This window comes from Portunus trituberculatus, chromosome 29, assembly GCF_017591435.1.
Source record: "Portunus trituberculatus isolate SZX2019 chromosome 29, ASM1759143v1, whole genome shotgun sequence".
Lineage (NCBI taxonomy): Eukaryota > Metazoa > Arthropoda > Malacostraca > Decapoda > Portunidae > Portunus > Portunus trituberculatus.
The window spans coordinates 6395613-6416079 of record NC_059283.1 but is presented as its reverse complement, the minus strand read 5'-3'; the positions used below and the strand labels follow the sequence as shown (position 1 = coordinate 6416079).

The window sequence follows — 20467 nt, the reverse complement described above, 5'->3', positions numbered from 1 at the left end:
CACCATTTGTAACAGGATGTGGGGAGTCGTGAATGGTATAACTAGGGACATGATCATCACATATTCTTATTACCATGTAGTTAAACTTTGAACTGCTAATGACACTTTTAATTCCGTTTTCAGATACCCTAGGCAGTTATATTTGTCAAGTCTTAAGTTATAAGTGTTAAAAACTTTACTAGCTATTCAATGATGCTTCCTGAGTGCTGTCTTTCAAAATCGTTATGGAAGTTTACACCATCAAGATGAGAAGATTTAGTAGTTAAAGGGTTAATTTGTGCGTCTCACCTGCAGGATAACAGCGGACACCACCATAGCAATAAGGACTTCCCGCGACGTACAGACCAGGTTAGCAATGCGGCGGGCGTCTGTTGAAGGATGGCAATAGGATAAGTGGTACTTCTTTGTTACAGCAAATATTGGCGCTTTTATTGAGATCTCCTTTGTTTTATGTTGGTTCTACGCTCTTTATAAATCAGTGATAGTCAAAGGGAGCAATAGATGGATGCATGGAATAGAATCAGTAATCGGGTTGTGATTGTCGAGTCAATATGGAAAGGTTAGACAAATTCATAGATAGAGATGAGTGTTGAAATAATTTTGGCTTCCAGTGGTTTGTGTTATTCTTCCGTTCATGTTTCGTCTTGTCCTTTTCCCTTACCAGTCTCCTCCGGCAGCAGGCCAGACTTGAGGGGCTTCACACTGCTGCTCTCCACTAGAATCTCCTTCTGCAGCGGCATCTCGTGGTAAACATGATCATCTTCCTCATCCTCATTATCTAGCACCTCCACGTCTCTCAGGGTAACCTCTCCTCCCACCAGGGTCAGCTCACCACCTAAGGTCACCAGGCCACCCTCCGTCAGGGAACGTCGCCTTCTCTTCCCGTAGGACACAATATTGCCACACTGGGCCTGGGGAAGGATGGGATGGTCCAATATGTGTGTGTGTGTGTGTGTGTGTGTGTGTGTGTGTGTGTGTGTGTGTGTGTGTGTGTGTGTGTGTGTGTGTGTGTGTGTTATATAGACTTATTATTCATAAATACATCAATACAACCATTTAATTTCTCTGTTGAATGAAAACCAAAAAATACACTATATTAATAATTATAATAAAAACTAGTACTTACGTAGACTAGATATTAAAATCTATCTACACCATAAATAAAAACATATATATAATCCTCCACCATAAAGAAAAATTACATAAATAATCTAATATAAAACAAAATCAAACAAAATCAAATATCTCAGCAAATAACTCAGAAAAACATTCATAAAGTTTCCTTGTAGCTAATGATCCCAAACAGAAGCACTTAATGGAACTCATAACACTGAATGGCACTCACAGGCCGGCACTCCTCTAGGCAGAACTGAACGTTGACCTGGAACCTCACAACTTGATCCTCAGAGAACTTGAAGGCCTCGAACTTTCCTTGAAGGCTCCTGGAGTTGGGGATGGGCTGGAGGGACGGGAAGATGGCTGGGTCTGCCGGACACCCTCGCTCATCCAGCAACACTATAGAGTCACTGTTGTCACCGCTACGTGCTACGAGATTCCGCGCCAGGATTCCGTACACGCCTGAAGAAAGGATCGGTGCTGAAGGACTCTTGAGATTGATAAAAGGATATCCTACAATGCCATAAGATGTTGTAGGAGTCTAAATTGATACGAAAGTGTTATAGTATGATGTAAAAGCTGTAGGGTAGTTAAAATTGGCACAAGGATATTTTATGATGCTTTAGGACACGTCAGACTAATATAAGGACTCTTTAGGGTGCTGTACGATACTTAAGGATATGTGAGGTTATTGTAAGGATGTTCTGGGATGCTTTAAGACACTTGATATTAGCCAGTGACTTTGTAGGGTGCAATATGACGTTCTGGCACACAAGGAATTGATACAAGGACTATAGAATACTTTTAGGAGACTATAGAGTGACCTGTGATTCTATGGGATGATGTATGTAGGATGCTAAATGGAATAAGACATCATAGGATGATGTAGGATAATGAAACGTTTATTAGAATGATAATGGGCGAAAGAAACAGTCACACTCATCCAATCACATAAACTCATTTGTCGACAAGTTTCCTCCTCTCTGAACCTTCCACACTCTCTCAAACTGTGTCTCAAACCAGGTTTCGGTCTAACTTACTGTCATCATCGAGGTCAAGTCTGAGATACAGCTCCTCGCCCAGTCTGGCCCCGTTGATGTCGTTCCCTGCGCGGTCAACAATGCGCAGACGAATTCTTGGAGACGGAGCAGTGGCGTTGACAATGGCAGTGGCGACGTTTCCTCCGGGAAATGAGCTACTGCAGGAGAAATAAGGAAGATTTGAGGTATTAAAAACGTAAACAAGTAAGAAAATAAAGGAGATAAGGAGTAGTGAGACAGTGTACAAGAAGGAGAGAAGGTGACATGGAGAGAGAGTGTATAGAATGGAGGGCAGAAAAGAGGAAGAGTGTTCGAAATTATGTTATGAATCGTAAAGAAGTACAGGAACTAAGAACATTTATTTTCTAAGTGGGAAGAAACTCTCTCTCTCTCTCTCTCTCTCTCTCTCTCTCTCTCTCTCTTAACTTACTCGATGACAAAGTTGAATGAATCACTGACAGTCTGATTGGCGGCTTGGAAGAGACACAGCAGCTTGATGGCCTTGTCCCCGCGGCGCTGGATGACAGGATGGTGCTGCACTACTATTATGTTGCTGTACACGCCGCTACCCTCGTCCACCGTGCCGCACTGGGGGTCCCGAAACTGCCCAGGTGAAGGATTAAAGGCATTAGTGAGGTAGCAAGGTAAAACAGAGGATATTGGTTTCATTATGTGGTTAAGGTAAATTATTTTGCATTTTTAGTTACAAAAAAATCATGTCTACGTATATGATTTATTGTGATGCGCATTTATTTACTTATTTGTCTACTTATCGATCTGTTTATAATAACGAGGGCGGTACTTACATTGATCACGAGAGAGGTTTCCGTCCTGGACTTATCTTGTGATTTGCAGGTGTTAGGGAAGTCCTGGGAGAAAAGACGCCCCTTGAATGGCTCAGGAGTGTGTAGCTTAACAGTCATGGCGTCCACAGTGCATGATAATCTCACTAAAATAGAAAAAAGAAAGCAAAAATTTAAAAACACAAACAATATGTATCAAATGCAATAGTTTACCATTAAATAAATCGTTCTCTTTTATCCACATGCGTTTTCTATGATCTTGGCTTCTGTTTCAGCAGTTCTTTTTTACATATCTAGAAAATTACAAACTAAATTTGACTTATAATTATGTTATGAATTGATTTTTCATTTCGAAATTTATATAAAAGGAGACAGTAGTATTCTAATTCTCGCATTTCTTTTATAGCTGACAAGATAGCGTGCTGAAGTTTATTTGGTTCCTGTGGCGTGATGGGAATATTACAAACAAATCCATCACAATCGGTTTTGATCAGTGAGACAGTGACTCCTAGTGACACCTGAACGTACCTGAAACACCTGGCTGGCGCTACACCAACAATCACTCCAGGTAAGTAAAAATAACACTAAATATTTTGATGATAACATAAATGTTCTCATAACCCGGAACTAATAATGTTTACCCACACACACACACACACACACACTAACAGTCAAGGCAGGTCGTTCTCTGGTAGTACACAACGCCTGGCGAGGGCAGGATGGCAGACAGGCCAGATGATATCATGTCGTCCCCTGAGAGGCGACACACACCAGCCCGCGCCACCCACGTGTAGGAGCGGCAGTTCATGCTGGTTTCTGCCTCACACGCCTCTTGACACTGGTGGAGGAGGAGGTAGATAGACATAGATAAATCTATAGTCAAATGTGTAGATAGGTAGACAGATGAATACACAGGAACCAAGGTGGATAGAGATTAATATAAACTGATAGCGAGTAAATAGTATATGGTTATATGTATTGAATGAATGAATGATTTTCTCTTGTGATTCGTTGGCGTACTTTATATCAGAAACCTATTATTATTATTATTATTATTATTATTATTATTATTATTATTATTGTTATCGTTATCATTATTATTGTTGTCGTTTTTATTGTTACCATTATTATTGTTGTAGTTATTGTCAATATTAATTTTGATATTGTTGATGTTCTTCTACTACTACTACTACTACTACTATTACTACTACTTACTTGTTCCTTCGACTCCACGGCTAGCTGCAGGTCAGGTTGGAAAATATCCTGCTCTAGAAACTCCTCAAATTCACAGTTTTGTTGTAGAGGAACTGTCGGAAAGAGAAAGAGAAAGGAGACGATAAAAAGGAATAAAAAAAAGGCTTAGTTTCGTAAAGTTAATTTGAGAGAGACGTGACAGAGTCGTGAGAAGAGAAGAGGGGAAATACAGATCATATTATAGTCTTATACTTTCATTACTTTCATTTATTTGATGTAGAAAGTGATTGGATTCGATCTTATTGGCGATTATGATGTTGATGGGGTTGTGGCGATGGCGTGGCTTTGAGGAAAGTGAGAGGAAGGGGGAGAAGAGGGATGGTGGGATAGCTCGTTAACTCTGGTATTTTGTCGTTAAAACTTATGATAAAGAGATGAATTTGTGGGTTGAAGAGAAACTCCATTGTGATAAAAATATTGTGCATGATGATGATGATGATGATGATTTGAAAAGTGAGAAGAAAAATAAGTCTGAGGAAATGAGAGAGGAAAAACGAAGTGATGATAACAGAAAAACAATGTGGATGGCAAATGAAATGATGATAATGATGATGGTGATGATTAGAAGAGTAATAAGAAAGATGAAGAAGAAGCTGAGAGAAAACAAGAGAGAGAGAAGGAATGATAAAGATAATAATAAAAGAAAAAAAACAATGAAATAACGATGATGATGATGATGATGACTAGAAGAGTGAAAAGAGACCTGAGAAGAAACAAGAGAAGGGAATAATGATAACAATGATAATAACAGAAAGACAATGGAGATAATAACAAAGGATGGTGACGGGGATGACAAGGTGAAGGGGTGCGGGAGGTGAGGGCTGCCACTTACTCCCTGCGCACTGGTTTTCAATGTAGTGGACGTGAGGGCTGGAGGGGCGGAAGCTGAGGGGCTGTGTGCGTCTGTCCTGGCGGCTGAGGCGACACACACGGTCCCTGCGGAGTCAGCATGAGTCGGCATGAGTCAGTATAAATGATGATCAGTAAGCATAACGTTAGGGAAGAACAATGATAATAATAAATGAATAAATAACAACAGCATACCTATTGACCTTTTTAAATGAAGTATGAAAGGGAATCAGTCACCAGGTAAGAAGAGTGAAAGGAAAAGTGACATTTATATAGTATTCAGTTTCTCCATCTACCAACTCGACACAACCTTCCAGACAACTATCCCCTCTTCTTCAATAACACTCAACTGCCCACTTCTTTTACACTGAATATCCTCGGTGTGTCGTTTACTTGCAAAAAAAAAAAGAAAGAGCAAAGCGTTTCTGAATACAAGACTTAATAGCAAACAGTACATATTTATTTTGCTTACTATTTGGTGATTTTATACATCTTCAGAAACAATGTGGGGATTTAAATAGTGAAGACTGTGCATTAATCTTCTGACCTCCATAGACCCTTCCTAATGTAAGTAGAATCGTCTAATCACACTAAAAAATAATGATAAAAATGCGTTCTAGTAGTGAAGAGCTTAATAGCGAGCAGTATACACGTAACCACCGCACCTCTCATGATACTCAGCGCTGCGGCATCTCAGGTTCCTTTCCCCAAGACACAGCTCGGCGCACTTGAGTCTGGTGGCCACGTCATTTAGCACCAGGTCGTCATAACCCTCGATCTCAAAGCCCACGACCCTCTCCAGCATCCACGCCTTGCCACACGTCGGCCCTGGGGCAAGAAGATTGTTCGTACATGAATCAGAAAGTGCGGTAGAGAATGAAGAGGATCGATAGTGTTGAGAATACATAGGAAAGGTACTATAGAAGAAGAAATAAAGGAATAGGATCTTAGGAATAGAAAAACGTATGTAAAATTTCACTCATTCATTCCCTCGCTTCCTTATATTTGACTCACCACTCAAGCTAATCTGAAAATCATTGACCACTCACTCTCATTTCACTTCTACATTCTCAATTCAAAAATTTAAAACCTCATTCATTGCCTCACAAACTCATGTCTCACTCACTGTAAAAATAAATGATCTCACACTACTTTCACTATTCCTTACTCAGTTCAGTCTTAAAACCTCATTTATTCCCTCTAGTATTCCTTCTCTCACTCACCACTCAAGCAAATCTTCTGAAAGTAATTGACAGCGTAATCAGCAGGGCGAGGGGCGGGGTTGGGGCCTGCTGGGGGGAACACAGGACTGAGTGGGAAACATGCCTCTCTGCTGTAGTCCACCACGAAGCCAGAGCATGTTCTTGACTCACGACACCTGCAGGAGTACATAGTTACATAGAAATTATATATTGATTACAAACAGGTACGAGTTAGGTATGGTTTCTCTATATTTATCAGTGGATTTGTTGTTTTATTGTATTTTTAACTTAGTTTGTGTGAGAAATGGCAAAATATGTATCGTAAAGTGTGTTTATAGGAGAATTTTTAGTATTTTATTATTTTTTTTAGAGGAAAGAATCAAATTATGTGACAAAGCTGTTTTTTAGGATGAAGATACTGAAAAAAAATAAAGAAAAGTTAAATAATTTATGAAAGAGATAGATAGAAAGACACACGCCCAAATAGTGTGAAGAAAGAGATAATTCAAAGAGACAGAGAAAGAAACAAAGAAGACTCCAACAATACGAAGAACATGAGATTATTAATTCTAACACACACACACACACACACACACACACACACACACACACACACACACACACACACACACACACACACACACACACACTACCATAGAGTGAAAGTACAGCTTGCAGAGTGATTGATGAGGCGTGGCAGGGTTAGAATGGTGACATATTAAAGGTAAATCACAGGTATTCACGCGATGCTAGATGGGAAGGTTAGGCAAGAAGGGAGGCTAATAGTAGTAGTAGTAGTAGTAATAGTAGTAGTAGTAGTAGTAATAGTAATAATAGTAGTAGTAATTGCAGTGGTAGTATTAGTAGTAGTAGTAGTAATAGTAGTAGTAGTAGTAGTAGTAGGAGGAGGAGGAGGAGGAGGAGGAGGATGGTAATTAACAAGAGTAGGAAAATTTTTGTTAGTTAGACCTTCACATTCCTATGAGTAAATTATGCAGTGTGTGTGTGTGTGTGTGTGTGTGTGTGTGTGTGTGTGTGTGTGTGTGTGTGTGTGTGTGTGTGTGTGTGTGTGTGTGTGTGTGTGTGTGTGTGTGTGTGTAAGTAGGTGCGTGTGCCTGAGCGATTTATTTTTTTCTATCAAACGAGAAGGCCATGCGAAAGTTTCCCTCTCTCTCTCTCTCTCTCTCTCTCTCTCTCTCTCTCTCTCTCTCTCTCTCTCTCTCTCTCTCTGGCACTCACCTATCCAAACACCCTGCAGTCACCGTGCCCCCGGAATATGTGTAGAGGGGCGGCGCCCTTTCCACGCCCTCCAGTGTGAAGCGTGACAGCTTCTCGAAGGTCTCTGTCCCTCGGCACTGACCTGAAAGTGGCGGTGAAGGAGGGGATGAAGGAGTTGGTGAAGGAGGTGGTGAAGGAGGGGGTGAAAGAGATGGTGAAGATGGTGGTGAAGGTGGTGGTGAGGAAGGTGGTGAAGTGATGACATGAGGGAGGAAATTTATATATCTGAGTATACGTAGAATTATGATACATCAGAATCAATTTAGTTTACTGTATATGTATGAATAATTTATAAGAATACTTTGAATGTGTGTGAGTGGAGAGAGAGAGAGAGAGAGAGAGAGAGAGAGAGAGAGAGAGAGAGAGAGAGAGAGACGAACCATTTACTCACCTGAAGTCACCACGACCAGGTGAGAGAAAAGAGTCAATTTGAGGACAAAGAAGGATGTGTATTTGCTTCCTTGAGTCATCCTGAAAAGAAGGAATTGTCGTCATTAGCAACAGTAGTAGTAATAGTAGTAGTAATAGTAGTAGTAGTAGTGATGGTGGTAGTAATAGTAAAAACGCATCTGTCTTTACTATACTGAAAGTCTATTAAGTTAAGTTAGTTCAAGTTAGGTTAACCTCTTCAGTAATGGGACGCATTTTTACCTTGAGATTTGTGGACGATTAGGAGATTTTATTAATATTAGGAAGGGTTTATGGAGATCAGAAGATTAATGGCCACAGTCTGCACTATTTTAATCCTCCACATGGGTTTCTGAAGCTTTATAAAGTCACGAAATAGTAAGCAGAGTGAATATGAAAACACGTCATGGTACTGAAGAGCTTAATTATAAGTTAGTTTAAGTTAGGTTAAGGAAAGGTTGAATTAGGTTAAGGTAGATTTATTTAAAGTTAATAATAATACTACCAAATCACTCATACCTTCACCTTTACTCTTCAAAATCTCTTCTTTATCATTAATATACCATCACAATCTTAGAGGGACCAACAAATATGCTGATACTTGTTCCTCCTTTGTGTTCCTTTATTTTCTTCATTTCCATATTTTCCTACTACTCCCCTTGGGTGCCGTTCATTGGCTCTTAATGCTCAGTAACCCACACATGTCGCTAATTACCCAGAAAGACCAGGTGAATCATGAATGTTGGCTCTCCGTCATATTAATTGCTAATGCTTGTCTTGTACCTTCCTCCCTTAAGGGTTAATGAGCCTCACCTGTGACACGAGAGAGAGAGAGAGAGAGAGAGAGAGAGAGAGAGAGAGAGAGAGAGAGAGAGAGAGAGAGAGAGAGGTGGAAAGATTATCCAAACTTGAGACAAAGATATAAAAGTTTAAAAAGTAATAATATTCAGAGAGAGAGAGAGAGAGAGAGAGAGAGAGAGAGAGAGAGAGAGAGAGAGAGAGAGTTATTATTTTAGTTGTGGTTTTATGGCCATTGCATCTAGAACGTGAGGCGCAGCAAGAAGCAAGGTCGTACTAATCTGCTCGTAGCTAAAGTCGTGTCTGGTTGCAATGACTGAGATACGACTTGGACTTATAGGCAGGAGTTAAAGTTATGTATAAAGGAGTCCATTGTGGAAATAAACCTCAGAATTATCCTTAAATCATAGTAGAATAATGATAAAGGAGGAGGAGAATAAGGAAGAGAAAGAAGAGAATAAGGAAGAAAAGAAGAGAAAGAGGAAGAGGATAAGACGAAAGAGAAGGAGGAGTAAATGAAGAAAGAGTAGTAGTAGGAGGAGGAGGAGGAATAGGAGGAGGAGCTTGGAGAAAACAAAGGAATGACTGAGTGTGCTGTTCTCTATTCTTTAATACCGACGGAGTATGAATAAAATAACAATAAGAGCAAAAAGAAGAGGAGGAGGAGGAGGAGAGTAAAAAGTCAGTGATACAATAGAATACAAATAAGAACATAATGAAAGCTGCAATAGGCTGTCTGGCCTACACGTGGTAGTCCCTGTATAAACAAAACTACGTATTTCCATCGATCATCCCCATCCATAAATTTATCTAATCTTCTTTTAAAGCTCCCCATTGATTCAGCACTGACTACATAAGCGAAGATGAAGAAAACGAAGGAAGGAGGAGAAGTAGAAAAGATGGAGAAGTAATAGTTTAGCACAGTGACACCATCTCTGTGACGCAACAGGACGCAAACATAAGTAAATTTCCATTCTGTGACGTGTGGAAAGTGCGGAACAGCCTCTTGTTGGTCCCCGTGACGCCACGTGACGCAAGGTGGCGCAGCTGTCGGCGTCGCTACGAAGGGAACCAGAACGTTACAGTTTTTTGAGTTAGAGGCAAAAGCGACGAGTAACATCAATCATTACCGCTGCTATAACAGAACATTGAGTCACAGATACGAAAGATACCTTCACTGTAACACTACAATAACAGAACACTAGTAATACGAACCGCTACTATTACCACCACAACTACAATAACAATAACAGCTCGTTCTACTCCATCATCGTCATCACCACCTCCATCACTAACAGTAAGAATTAACTGGCAATGATCACTCAAATCACCACTCACGGTTTAGAACGGGACGGCCCACCAACATAGAAAACGAGATGTTGCCACCTGAGACAATACATCACAGAACATAACAAAGGAGACTGCACAAACAAGGCTTTCCTATATAAATCATTCCTGTTGTCCACCTACCATATAATTCCAGCCTCTCCCAACCCACCTCAGTCTCTCCCAGTTTATTCCAGCCTCTCCCAGTCCAGTACAGTCTCCCTTGGTCTATTCCAGCCTCTTCCATCCTCTTCCAGCCTATTCCAATCTTTATCCAGTCCGTCTAAATATCCAGTTAATCTTATTCTTTTCTAGTCCACCCAGATCTATTCCAGTCCATCTCAATCTCTCCTAAACTATCCCAGCCTTTCTCAGCTCATTCCAGCCTCTCTCAGCCTCTGTCAGTCACTCCTTTCCTCCCACTAGTCCTTATCAGGCTCTTCTATGATTGACAGCCAGCATTTACTAAGATGCACGTGTCGAAGTCAGCCAGGCCGGTGACCCGCTACACGCACTCTGATTCCCTTAAACGCGGCACGCAGGCAAGAACCAAGAAGCCAAGAAGCCAAGAACCCGCCGTGACACTGCCTTGAGAACACAACAGTGGCAGGAACAAGAACCCGGCAATAAAAGTACTTGTGGATAAAAAATGAGATATAAGAACGTTCTGGAATTGCACTAAACCAACGGAGGCGAGGCGGAGAGACATCTGGCGGGGAAAAGTGAAGGTGGATGCGCAAGAGGTCTTTTTTTTTTTATCTCTTTATCTCTCTCTCTCTCTCTCTCGTTCAGGCTTGTGGTGAAAGACGAATGAGATAAAGAGGAAACAAACTGCCGTATTCCCGTGACGGATTGGCAAAGAGAACGCCACCACCACCACTACCACCACCACTACCACGACGCACACACGCACACACAAAAAGGATCTAAAACAGCAAAAAATACCTTGGGATTTGTAAGAAAGGAGCGACTCACGTTATGGAACCTGTTAAGTCATCGTTCCAAGACACTCGCGTTTATCGAAGGTGATTCAGACCTATAAATTGGATACCGAACTCGCCCTTTGACGCGGAGGGCTCCTGTTGTTGCCACTGAGTGTCCTGTGGTGCCTTTCCTCCCCGTGGGTCGCCTCGTGTGTGTGTGTGTGTGTGTGTGTGTGTGTGTGTGTGTGTGTGTGTGTTGCTGTCCTGCTATCTATACCTGCTTTTATTGATAATCTCGGGACTTAAATAGATAGATAAATAAGTTAATTAATTTGTAGTGTCATAAGAACTTAGAAATACCAAAATGATCATGAAATTTCCTCTACATTCTTACATTTTATCATAATCTAGCACAAATATAAAAGTCAAACAAGACACGCAAGCTAACACTCCTTCACGCAAAAAATGGAAAAAAAAAAAAAAAATAGGAAGAGGAAAAGGAGAAATAGGAGAAAAACTTGATAGGTAATAGATTCAACCAGTATCAGGAATTCTATAAGCATAATGGAATATAGTGGTAAGAGTATTTTCATTCCCTGATCCCTGTTAAGCTGAAGAAGTGAAGTCAATGCAGTTCCCACACACTGATGCTCATTCTTTTTTTAGAGGACAGAGAGGCGTGACAAGTTTGACAGTCATTACCCAACCGCGTGTCCAACAGAATCACGGAAACCACAAACCGAATCTCTCTCTCTCTCTCTCTCTCTCTCTCTCTCTCTCTCTCTCTCTCTCTCTCTCGTCCTTGCGTTGTTCGTGTTCAAAATTGTTTACGAGAGTTATGAGAAGTGAGTGCATTCCGTGTGTGTGTGTGTGTGTGTGTGTGTGTGTGTGTGTGTGTGTGTGTGTGTGTGTGTGTGTGTGTGTGTGTTTGTTACCTCGGGCACGTGTGTCTCCTGTCCACCGGAGCGAGACTCACTCAGACCACCTACCTTGTCTCTCTCTCTCTCTCTCTCTCTCTCTCTCTCTCTCTCTGGCTGGTAATCTCTTTCCTTTTCTCATTTTTTCCTTTCCTTTATTTCTTTCACTCCAAACGCCGATTTTCACTTCCATTATCTACTCAACTTTCTCCTTATTCCCTTTCGTGACTTCCTTACGTATTTTTCCATCTCCTAATTATCCCTCTTTCTCTCTCTCTTCCTTCTTACGTAATACCATGACAGTGTTCTTATCTTCCTATCGTCTTTTCCTTTTACTTTTTTATCCCAAGAGTTTCTGAACCTTTAACAAACCTACGAAGGCAATTTAAAGAGGTTTGGATTCCCTTAATTAACACTTTGGCCCGCCAGTTTAGTGAAGGGTTTGTTAGTTGTTTTTAGTTTTGCTCTGTTAATTTAGGATGTTGTGTTTATTTTATTGTTGTTGTTGTTGTTGTTGTTGTTGTTGTTGTTGTTGTTGTTGTTGTTGTTGTTGTTGTTGTTGTTGTTGTTGTTGTTGTTATTTATGTCGTTATTGCTGTTGCTGTTGTATATTTGTGATATGTGATTTTTTTCTTTGTCTTTTGCTCTCTCTCTCTCTCTCTCTCTCTCTCTCTCTCTCTCTCTCTCTCTCTCTCTCTCTCTCTCTCTCTCTCTCTCTCTCTCTCTCTCTCTCTCTCTCTCTGTCCCAGGTGAGGATTCAGTTTAGCGTTTGGAGATCGTGAGTCGCTGTGTTGGTAATGAATACTTCTGGTTCTCCTCTAGTTCATCTCACCTGCTCTTTTTCACACCTGGCTGGGAGTTACGTTGGGTCAGTCTGGGGGTTACCTGCACCTTTGCTTAATGAACCGCGTCACATAGGTGAGTCTGAGGCACCAGGAAGTTAATTAAGAGGAGGAAGAAGAGGAGGAGGAGGAGGAGGAGGAGGAGGAGGAGGAGGAGGTGGAGGAGGAGAAGGAGAAGGAGGGAAAGGGAGGTTGAGATAAAAAAAAAAGGTAGAAGGAAGAAAAATTGAAAAGGATTGTGAACTGTAAGATGAGATAGATATATTTAAAAGTTGGAGAGGAGATGGAGAAGACGAGGAGGAACATGAGGAAGAGAAGGAGAAGGAGGAGGAGGAAGTCGTAGGAAAAATGATATTTGAGATTTTGCATTTAGTTCAAGAGGAAATTCATATATTGAAGATTTGGAAAGAAGAAGGAAGAGAAATTAAACATAACATGTGGTCATAGATATAAGATTCGGTGTTTAAATGTTATGGGAAAGCAAAAGAAAATCAATATTGAAATAGAAAGCTGAAGAAATGCAAGGTCACTGGGAAAGGAAAGTAAAAGTGCTGTGATAGGAAAGTCACTGATAATGGTGAGTTTGAAGTTTGTAATGGAAAATGAAAAAAATAGAAAAAAAAATAGATAAAATAATAAGTGACTGTGTATAATAAGAAAAATAGAAGAATCATTAAATTCGAATAAAATCATAGTAGAAAAATGGCATTATAAACTTATGATCACAAAACCTAAACTAATAGAAATAATAAAACCATAGATATGATTAAAAAAAAAGAGAGTAGGAAAACAAAAGCCTTAACAAGTGAATAAAAAAGAAAAAAAAACTGGAAGACAAAAGAATAACTGTCAGTCTCTTTAAAATACTTGAGGAGGCAAAGCATGAAAGGAAAAGTAAAAGGGTGCAAGGAGAAGAATAAAGAGGCAATAGTTGAACCGTACAAACAAGGCACGGACAGGTAAACAGCGCAGTGTGGCTCAGGTAAACAACAGGTAGTTCCTCCTACCTGTTGATGGCAAGGAGCAGGTGCAGGTGAAGGAAGAGGAAGAGGAAAGGAAGGAAGGAAGGAAGGAAGGAGGAAGGAAGGAATTTGAAGAAGAATCGGTTTGTAGAAGAATATATGTAAGTTAAACGAAGAGGAAAGAAGACGAAGAAGAATGATAAGAAAAAATATTGATAATAAGAAGAACAACAACAACAACAACAACAACAACAACAACAACAACAACAACAACAACAACAACAACAACAACAACAACAACAACAACAACAACAGCAACAACGCTAGGAACAGATAGTAAAAGTAAAAGAAGAATAAGAAGAAAAAGGAAATGAAAAGTGATATAAATAGCAAGAAAGAAAGAAAGAGAAAGAAAAAAGTGGAAGAAACTCGAATAAACGTATGGAGAAATAAAAAAAAAGAAAAAAAGCAAAGGAATAAAGAGGAGAGAAAGCAGATAGAGTAAAGAAAAATACGAAGAGTAAGAAGAGGAGGAGACGGAGATAAAAGTGACAAGGAAGGAAGTGTGTGTCAGGGATGAAGAAAAAGGGCGAAATGGAAAGGAGGAGGAAGTGAAGAAATAAAAGAAAAATGGAAAGATGTGGAAAGGCGAAGGGAAAGAAGAGATAAGGAGGAAATTAGAAGATTAGCTTTGCGTGCTGAAAAGTGAAACGGAAAAGGGAAGATAGAACAGGAAGTGCTTGACAGAGAGAGAGAGAGAGAGAGAGAGAGAGAGAGAGAGAGAGAGAGAGAGAGAGAGAGAGAGAGAGAGAGACTACACACAGTTACACACACAAAAAAAAAACACAAACAACACGCTATTTCTATTAACCTCTTCAATACTGGAACACATTTTTACCTTGAGATTTGTATCCGATCAGACCATTTTATTGACACTAGGAAAGGCCTGTGGTGGTCAGAAGATTGCCACAGTCTTTACTATTTTAATCCCCACATAAGATTTTGAACCTGTTAAAAATCACCAAATAGTGAGCGTTATGGTACTAAAGGGTTAACATAAAACCTTTCTTTTCCTTAACCCTTCCGTCTCTCCCTCCCTCTCCCTTTTCCTTCCTCAAAAATCCGTAATAGTGAACACACCTGCATAACTTAATGAACACCTGTATACCTCAATAAACACCTACAGACAGTCAGGTAACGGGAGTGGGAATATTTCTAAGGCTCATATCATAACACTGAAAAAAAAAAAAAATAGGTAAGTTTATTAATTGAGATGGGGAAAAAATGCATATATAATAATGATTCTAAATGATACGAAACGATTTGACATTTTTTGCGTGTTTTAGGAGAGAGAGAGAGAGAGAGAGAGAGAGAGAGAGAGAGAGAGAGAGAGAAATTAAGTGAACTCTCAGAAACAGTTGCTTCTAATTTGTTTTTTTTCTTTCTTTTCTTTCAGGGGAGGTTGAGTTCATTCACAGCGTCTTCTTTCATTTCCTCCTCCTCCTCCTCCTCCTCCTCCTCCTCCTCCTCCTCCTCCTCCTCCTCCTCCTCCTCCTCCTCCTCCTCCTCCTCCTCCTCCTCCTCCTCCTCCTCCTGCATTCATGGGTCATTCTTTCATTAAATGCTTGCTGATCGAATACTCCGTGTGTTCCTTCCTTTCTCTCTCTCTCTCTCTCTCTCTCTCTCTCTCTCTCTCTCTCTCTCTCTCACCTGGTAATCAAGGAAACGCCTCTGTTCCGCACTGTTCCACTCCCTTTCTACCGCTGCTCCTCTCCCCCCTCTTCCCTGCATCCTTCCCTTCCTTCCCTCCTTCCCTCCTTTCCTCCATCCCTCCTCCTCTTCCCTCCGTGTGCCTCCCAATTCTTAGTCTTCCTGCTTCCTGATTCTTTTCACTTTTTTCTTCCTCTTTTGTCTGCATCTCTCTCTCTCTCTCTCTCTCTCTCTCTCTCTCTCTCTCTCTCTCTCTCTCTCTCTCTCTCTCTCTCTCTCTCTCTCTCTCTCTATGTACTATCTAAATATCTAATCATGTGTTAGTATGCATATGTGTGTGTGTGTGTGTGTGTGTGTGTGTGTATGTGTGTGTGTGTGTTTGTATAGGTATGCATGTGTGTGTCTCTTCAACTGCATACCTGTGTCTCTGTCTGTCTGTCTGTCTCTCTGTCTGTCTGTCTGTCTTTCTGTCTGTCTTTCTTTCTTTTCTCACTGTTTTTTTCTAATATTTATCTGTCTATTTCAATTTTTTCAAGTTATTTTTATCATGGTCGTAGTCTTTCTTGTTCAATACGTGTAGGACAACACACACACACACACACACACACACACACACACACACACACACACACACACACACACACACACACACACACACACATACATACACACACGTTGCATATCTCTCATCATCTTCCCATCTCACCTGTTCCTCTCGGGTCACCCTCCCACACACACCTGGCCGGATGCTGCTAAATGGGCCCCGTCAGGTCACAGGTAAGAGAAGCTCAGGTAATAGCGATGACCTCCCCGTTATGTGCTCCTCCTCCTCCTCCTCCTCCTCCTCCTCCTCCTCCTCCTCCTCCTCCTCTTCTTCTGTCTAGTGTGGTTGCCTCGCCGCCCTCACCCGCCCGCCCACCCATGTTCAGTAACGGGCGTGGCTGTATTACAAATGGGCGTGAGAGAGAGAGAGAGAGAGAGAGAGAGAGAGAGAGAGAGAGAGAGAGAGAGAGAGAGAGAATATATATGTTTTCAATCTTTTAAATTGATAGGTAGGGATTCTCTCTCTCTCTCTCTCTCTCTCTCTCTCTCTCTCTCTCTCTCTCTCTCTCTCTCTCTCTCTCTCTCTCTCTCTCTCTCTCTCTCTCTCTCTCTCTCTCTCTCTGGGCCTCACCTATCTCACCTTGTCTTCGCTTCACCTACGCTCGCACATTGACCCTCGTAACCTCCCTCTCCCTCTCTCCCTCTCCCTCTCCCTCTCCCTCTCCCATTCCCTCTCTCCCTTTCTTCCCATCTCTGCCTTCCCCTCTCCCTTCCTCTCCTTCCGTCTTTCTTCTTTACTTGCCATTTTTGTTTGCCTTTTTTTCTATCTCTCATCTTTTCTCTCTTCTTCCTTCCATTCTCTTTATCTCCTCCCTACTCCCTCTGTCATTTTTCTCTCGTTACCTCTCACCTCCCTGGTCTTATTTGGTTATTTCTTTTCCCCCTCTCCTTCTCTCCCTCCCTTCCCCTCTCCTTTAAACTCCTTTATTTCTTCCTCTTCCTCCTTCTCTTTATTTGCGTTCTCTTTCAATAATGATGTTTGTGTTGGAATTAAGGAGTGTGTGTGTGTGTGTGTGTGTGTGTGTGTGTGTGTGTGTGTGTGTGTGTGTGTGTGAAGAGAGAGAGAGAGAGAGAGAGAGAGAGAGAGAGAGAGAGAGAGAGAGAGAGAGAGAGAGAGAGAGAGAGAGAGAGAGAGTATGAAATTCCTCTTTAATTAAAACCAAAAATTTCTCACAATGCTAAATTCTGCTTAGAAAAATTGTAATATTCATCTTTTGTTTCCTCAGCTGACTCACTCTTCTAAATTCCTCTGACTTACCCTAATGTGACTCAACGTGACTCACGCTCTGGATGGATTACCGGGAACTTGAGTCAGTCACGGGGAGGGAAGCTGACTCATTAATTTCATCATAGTAATGTAATGGTGGTGGTGGTGATGGTGGTGATTGTGGTAGTGGTGTTAGTGATGGTGGTGGTGTTGATAACGATGATGGTAGTAGTGGACGTGGTGGTGGGGTGGTGGTGGTGGTGGTAAAGATGGTGGCAGTCGTCGAGTTGGTGGTGGTGATGGTGGTGGTAACAACAGTGGTGGTGGTGGTGGTGGTAGTTGTCTCTTCTACCTTATTCACTTTTATTTATTTATTTTTTTTTTATTTTCATGAAGCGACATTATTTTTCCTCAGATATAATGAGACATTTTTCCCTTTTCCGTCTATATTTTCTCATGTTAAACTTTTCTCTTTAGGTTTCTCTAAAAAAAAAAAAAAGTTCACATGAGGGAGATTAAATATATTAGTTATCCTCATTATATCGTAAGAGACTTCTCGTTTTCTTTTTCTTATCAATCTCTCTTCTACCTTGTTAATTTTAGAAGAGCCATGTTATTTCTCCTTAACCCATCAAAATAGAAAATAAATACCCCCTTCCTCTTTTCCTCCATTCATCCTCCCCTCCTTCCTTCCCTTCGTCACCTATCTCTCCCCTCACCTTCATTACTCTCCCTCTATCATCTCTTAAGAAAATACCAATAATTATCCATCCCGTTAGTTTGCAAAGGAAGAAACGCGTTATCCCACACCTGTCATGATTAATTAGCACTGCCACAGGTAATTATTTGCTTCCTCACCTGTGCTACCTGTACGACCTACCTGGAGCTGCATACCTGCTTATATATTCTTCGATCTTTTATTGGTGATCTGTTCGAATTTATACAGTGTTATTTATCTTGTCTTATTTGGGAGAGAGGAACAGTGGGAGAGGAATTTTCGTCATCCATGCATGAAAGTTACTTCCGTATTGACAGAGGACGGAGGGGAAGAGAGAGAGAGAGAGAGAGAGAGAGAGAGAGAGAGAGAGAGAGAGAGAGAGGGAGTGAGAGACGTGTGTTTTTCAAGTTCTCCCAGTCTAATACCCTCTCTCTCTCTCTCTCTCTCTCTCTCTCTCTCTCTCTCTCTCTCTCTCTGTGCCACTTTCCCACGCAGAAGGGAGAGGAAACAGCAAGTCAAGTTTGTATACAGAGCGTGTGAGGTTTGAAAGCATCTGTAATGTCACATCTTAATTAAATCTAAGTATTATTTCAGCTCTCCTCCTCCTCCTCCTCCTCCTCCTCCTCCTCCTCCTCCTCCTCTTCATTCTATCTTCATTAATCCCTCCTCATCTCCTCTTCCTTCTTTATTCTTCATTATTTTTTTCATTATTTCCTGCTCTCTTTCTCTGTCTCTTCTCGCATTTCTCATTCTCTCATCTTTCGTTATTCTAGTCTCTCTCTCTCTCTCTCTCTCTCTCTCTCTCTCTCTCTCTCTCTCTCTCTCTCTCTCTCTCTCTCTCTCTCTCTCTATCTATCTATCTTTCTTTCTTTCTTTCTTTCTTTCTTTCTTTCTTTCTTTCTTTCTTTCTTTCTTTCTTTCTTTCTTTCTTTCTTTCTCTCTCTCTCTCTCTCTCTCTCTCTCTCTCTCTCTCTCTCTCTCTCTCTCTCTCTCTCTCTCTCTCTCTCTCTCTCTCTCTCTCTCTCTCTCTCTCTCTCTCTCTCTCTCTCTCATTAGCGGAATCCTTTCAAGCTTTAATGAAAGCCATCGGATCATCTTCCCTTTACATAAACACGTACTTAATTATCACAAAAAACCGAGACTCACTAATTGACTTTCCTCCTCCAGGTGTGTGGCGCAGGGAACCCATGGATGAGGCGATGAGGCAGGTGAGGAAGGCCGCGGCAATAGTGTGAGTATAAGAATGTTGGGTAGTATAAGGGAGTGATATTTCAAGGGCAGTACCGTGAGTAAGTATAGGCTCAGGTGTTGGTTAGGTAAATAAGGTTAAGATTAAGTTGATACAGGTTAATTACACGAGTGTCTCTCTGCTCTGAACTTCTTGCCTTTCTTATTGTTTTTGTATATACTTTATTTTTATTGCTTTTTGTTCTATATATAATTTTGTTTTGTATTCTTAAATCTTTCAGTGTCTCGTAGAGTATTTTCATGGAGTAATAAGATGGTGTTTTTGTTTTAATTTGAGTATTATAATGTATTTGTTTATTTGGTTAGATCAACTTTGTATAGGTTCCGTAAATTATGTTTCTTTAAGCTACCCATGCTTGTATTTTGTTCATATATGCCTGTTATGTAATCTATTTATGCGTATAAGTAAAGGAACACGTTAATTTATGAACTGAATACCACTTCCCTGTTTTTCACTCGTAAATTCTAAACACTAACACGAATTGTAATCAAGCTTGTTCCTTCTTTATATCGACTTGTACTAGTGTTTATGTGTTGTGCGTGTGTGTGCATGTTTGTGTGTGTGTGTGTGTGTGTGTGTGTGTGTGTGTGTGTGTGTGTGTGTGTGTGTGTGTGTGTGTGTGTGTGTGTACCTTCCATCCCCACCGCGTCTAATATTCCCAGCATCCCTGCACGTACAAACACCACCTGAAGCGTGAAGGGAACTAGATCTTTCTCTCTTATCCTGTATTTTACGCAACACCGAAAAGACGATAACCCTTCGCCTTGTAAGAAAAGGAAAATAAATAGAAAAAATATCTCACCGTCTCATTAAAGCGAGGTCACGGTCACACGGATAGAGGGAGACAAGAAGAGGAGGAGGAGGAGGAGGAGGAGGAGGAGGAGGAGGAGGAGGAGGAGGAGGAGGAGGGGTTAAATCTCTTCTCCCAGTTCTCCAGGCGCTAGTTTCTCCACGGATCGCTGATTCTGGCGTCCGTACTTCTGCTAGAAAGAATCGACTTCACTACATAAACTTGACATTTTTCTTCCTGAGGGTTCTTGTGTTTCTTTGGCTCGTCTCTGTCCACTGTGAGATGCCCTCGTGTTGACCCAGACGCGAGGAGGTGGCCTGGCGTCGTCTTGTGTGTGGGTGGTGGAGTTTCTGAGGTTTAGTGGGGTTTGGTTACGTTTGGTGGGCTTTGGTGAGATTTGATTATGTTTGGTTGGGTTTCAAAGGGTTTGGTTAAGTTTGGTTGGCTTTGGTTGGGTTTTGGTGAAGTTTGG

The 20467-nt window shown here is 41.1% G+C and overlaps 1 protein-coding gene and 1 long non-coding RNA gene across 5 annotated transcripts in view; one reads left to right on the top strand and one right to left on the bottom strand.

Moving 5' to 3' along the window:
* LOC123510554 overlaps nucleotides 1-20467 on the bottom strand; it is a 31360-nt gene that overhangs the window by 383 nt on the left and 10510 nt on the right. For all 4 annotated transcript variants that reach the window (XM_045265819.1, XM_045265820.1, XM_045265821.1 and 1 more), the window contains exons 3-15: nucleotides 7934-8013; nucleotides 7504-7624; nucleotides 6286-6440; nucleotides 5728-5890; nucleotides 5046-5149; nucleotides 4175-4266; nucleotides 3629-3797; nucleotides 2963-3105; nucleotides 2587-2759; nucleotides 2157-2314; nucleotides 1346-1578; nucleotides 662-911; nucleotides 289-368 (exon numbers count right to left, since the gene is read on the bottom strand). In XM_045265819.1, the coding sequence (XP_045121754.1) occupies nucleotides 289-368; nucleotides 662-911; nucleotides 1346-1578; nucleotides 2157-2314; nucleotides 2587-2759; nucleotides 2963-3105; nucleotides 3629-3797; nucleotides 4175-4266; nucleotides 5046-5149; nucleotides 5728-5890; nucleotides 6286-6440; nucleotides 7504-7624; nucleotides 7934-8012 (1920 nt within the window). In that variant the 5' untranslated portion in view covers nucleotide 8013. The remainder of the gene's footprint in view (nucleotides 1-288; nucleotides 369-661; nucleotides 912-1345; nucleotides 1579-2156; nucleotides 2315-2586; nucleotides 2760-2962; nucleotides 3106-3628; nucleotides 3798-4174; nucleotides 4267-5045; nucleotides 5150-5727; nucleotides 5891-6285; nucleotides 6441-7503; nucleotides 7625-7933; nucleotides 8014-20467) is intronic.
* LOC123510556 overlaps nucleotides 2635-20467 on the top strand; it is a 36237-nt gene continuing 18404 nt past the window's right edge. The window contains exons 1-3 of the long non-coding RNA XR_006676546.1: nucleotides 2635-2767; nucleotides 3366-3527; nucleotides 19124-19187. This is a non-coding gene — a long non-coding RNA (uncharacterized LOC123510556). The remainder of the gene's footprint in view (nucleotides 2768-3365; nucleotides 3528-19123; nucleotides 19188-20467) is intronic.